The sequence below is a fragment of the Gavia stellata genome, chromosome 11, assembly GCF_030936135.1.
Source record: "Gavia stellata isolate bGavSte3 chromosome 11, bGavSte3.hap2, whole genome shotgun sequence".
In the NCBI taxonomy this organism is placed as follows: domain Eukaryota; kingdom Metazoa; phylum Chordata; class Aves; order Gaviiformes; family Gaviidae; genus Gavia; species Gavia stellata.
The window spans coordinates 6,982,363-6,985,261 of NC_082604.1; the positions used below are offsets into that span (position 1 = coordinate 6,982,363).

Sequence of the window (2,899 nt, forward strand, 5' to 3'; positions counted from 1 at the left end):
CTCAAGTAGTCTATTATTAAATGAAGAGGCTGCTTCAAAGACGTAAAATGTCTGGGGCTTGGGTTAGCAGGTAAAAAGAGGCATCGCTTCAAGGAGATAGAGGGGAAAAAGATGGGTAGAAGGCATTTTCCCAGGTGTAACTCAACGGTTTCCCGGCTATTGTTTCCCTCCCTGGGAATCGGTGCAAATTGAGCGAGGAGCCGTGCAAGCTGCTCAGAGCGCACCCATTTTCCTTCCCTTCTTCCCTAACAAAAGAGCCCTCCAAAGCCTGGCGTCGGAGGCTGGACATCTGTCGCCGTTTGGGGGGGCCGGCATGGTCATTGAAAAGAAGCAGTGACCTGTCAGCTTTGATTGATGGCCACAAACCTCCGGGCTCGACCCCTTGTGTGGGAAAAGAAGTCCCGCCAAGGAAAGTCCCCTTTCACATGCTAATTCTGGGTTATAAATACAGCAGAAGAGCAGCGGAGCAGCAAAGAGCCCGTCGGGAAAGGGAGCGACCCACTGCCCGAGTGCCACCTTCCCGTCCCGTCCTCCCGAGGCCTGGGGTGGGCAGGCTGGATTACAATGACCGCCGCAGCCGCTGCCGGCGGCACCCACAAGCTCACCAGCACCAAGGAGGAGAGGAAGGTAGGTCCCCTCCGCGCTGCTGCACGGGCAGCCCCAGGCGTGGATGTCGGCACCAGGCATGCGAATGATGAGTGCTGGGCTACAGGCACTGAGAAATGGGACCATTTCTTTCCTTTTATTATAAAGATGCTTTCTCTGAATTTAACCCATATGGGTGTTTTTTCTGCTTCCTTTTGCCACCTTAGAAAGGTTTCTCTCTGTTTCCTTCATTTGGGTAAACTCTGCTTAAAACGAGTGAAAATGGGACAACTGAGACCATGATACCACCTAAGGGACAGGCCATAACCGGAGCTGGAGACGGCGCACTGGCGCACTCTCCATCCGTATCTTGTCCCTGCCGAGCAACGCGTCACCCGGCGCTGACTTCACGCAGGGGATGGGGCTGTCTGCCCTCGCTGAACTGCAGCAGAAAGAGGAATTAAAAATAACAACTGCAATTTTTCCCGCCTCCTTTTCTTTTCCCTGCCAGTTAAGGAAACCCCTCATTGAGCGGAAGCGAAGGGAAAGGATTAATAACTGCTTGGACCAGCTGAAGGAGACTGTTGTGGGCGCGTTTCATCTGGATGTAAGTGCTCATTTTTATGCTGCTTTTTTGTGCTTTTGCTGGTGGGGGATTGCTTTGGCGGGGTCCCGCTCTTTTGAGAAACTCAGCATGGTACAAACCCTTCACTGCCTCTAACTGCCGCCCTCTCTCCTTAGCAGTCGAAACTGGAAAAAGCAGACATCCTGGAAATGACGGTGAAGCACCTCCAGAACATCCAGAGCAGCAAGCTGATGGGTGAGTGCCGGGGCAGGAGGGTGCCAGCGGGTTTAATCCCCTGGCAGCTTGGCAAAAGCGGCTTCCAAACGTGCCGGGGCCCGGGCCGCTGCTGGGCTTTGGCTTTCCCCGCTAGATGGGGAGATGGAGCCGGGCACTGGTTAACCCACGGGAGGTTTTTTCCCCTTCCAAAGCCGCTTTCTGCTTTTTGGCCGAGTTTTGCCCTGGGTGGTGGGCAGGAGGAGATGGGGGCTGCCCGCCTGGGCGCCTCGCACCCCACATCACCTCCCCCCCGCGCCCTGCAAACGATTCACCCTGCAGTAAAGCCCCGCTGGCTTCAGCAGCGAGCATCGCCGGAGCCCGCACGCAGGGGAACCTGGTGAATGCTTTTAAGCAGGAGTGCGCTGGGCAGCTTTTCCCCGCTCACCACCTCCCCTTGTCTCCTCTCCAACGCAGCTGACTCCAAGGTGGGTCTGGAAGCCCAACAGAGGTACAGCACCGGGTACATTCAGTGCATGCACGAGGTGCACAACCTCCTCCTCACCTGCGAGTGGATGGACAAGACCCTCGGGGCGCGCCTGTTAAACCACCTGCTGAAATCCTTACCCAGGTCTGGCGAAGACGCCTGCAAAGCGGCGTTAAGGTCTTCAAGCCCATCTCAGCAGCCTCTCTTGATGCCAAAAAGCCCCCTGAGCCCCAAGGGGAGCACTCGGGGCACAAACCCATCACAGGAGCACTTCCACCCGGCGAAGAACAAGCAGGCTTCGAAGAATTCCTTCCAGCTGCCGGCGCTGTCGGTTTTCAGCCAGGTTGACGCTGCACCTCCCAGACAGGTCCTGCAGCCAAATTTTTCCCATAACAACCCTAGAATGGGGTCATTAGATATGTGGAGACCATGGTAAAGTGCGTTTTAAAATGTTTATCCTAACCTTAGACACTCTTACGTATGTATCTTATAGATATGTTTCTTTAAAACACTTGTGGAGCAACTCTGTTCCTGTAGGTGTACTAAAGACCAGGGTACTTCAAGCCGAAGTAAACCTATGTGTAGCCTGCATTGTAGAAGGCTGCTATTATTTTTTATTTATTTAATACATCTAAATTATTGTATAGAATCCTCTCACGCTCTTTAAGTGTATATTAATTATATAGCTTTCTTGCCGTACATTCTTAAAGTCATTAACTTCTTATTAATAAAAATACAAGACAACAAGCGATGACCCTCTCTGGCACCAAGCTTACCTCTCAGATCTCACACAAGCCGCTGAGGTCACTTCATTGGATAAAGAGGTAAATGGCCAAGCTCTTCTGCCTTTTATTTTTACTATTATCCCTGTGCAGCTGTAGGAGATTCCGGTTCTGATTCCTGTAAAAATGCTGCAGTGATTAAAGAAAAAAAGAGAGAAAGGGAGAGACTTGGTTGGGACTTTCTAGGCTGTTTAGAAATGCTCTCTGGATTGCTCACTTTGGCCGTGCTGTTCCCAGCCACCAGGACATCCTGACATGACTGTTAAA

General features: G+C 52.2%; 1 protein-coding gene across 1 annotated transcript; it reads left to right on the forward strand.

Moving 5' to 3' along the window:
* Positions 1-425: 425 nt before the first annotated feature.
* LOC104260037 (transcription cofactor HES-6) lies at positions 426-2,286 on the forward strand. Its single transcript, XM_059822933.1, is given in 5 exon segments — positions 426-547; positions 549-627; positions 1,097-1,192; positions 1,327-1,405; positions 1,841-2,286. Coding segments are annotated over 5 exon segments (822 nt in total).
* Positions 2,287-2,899: the final 613 nt, after the last annotated feature.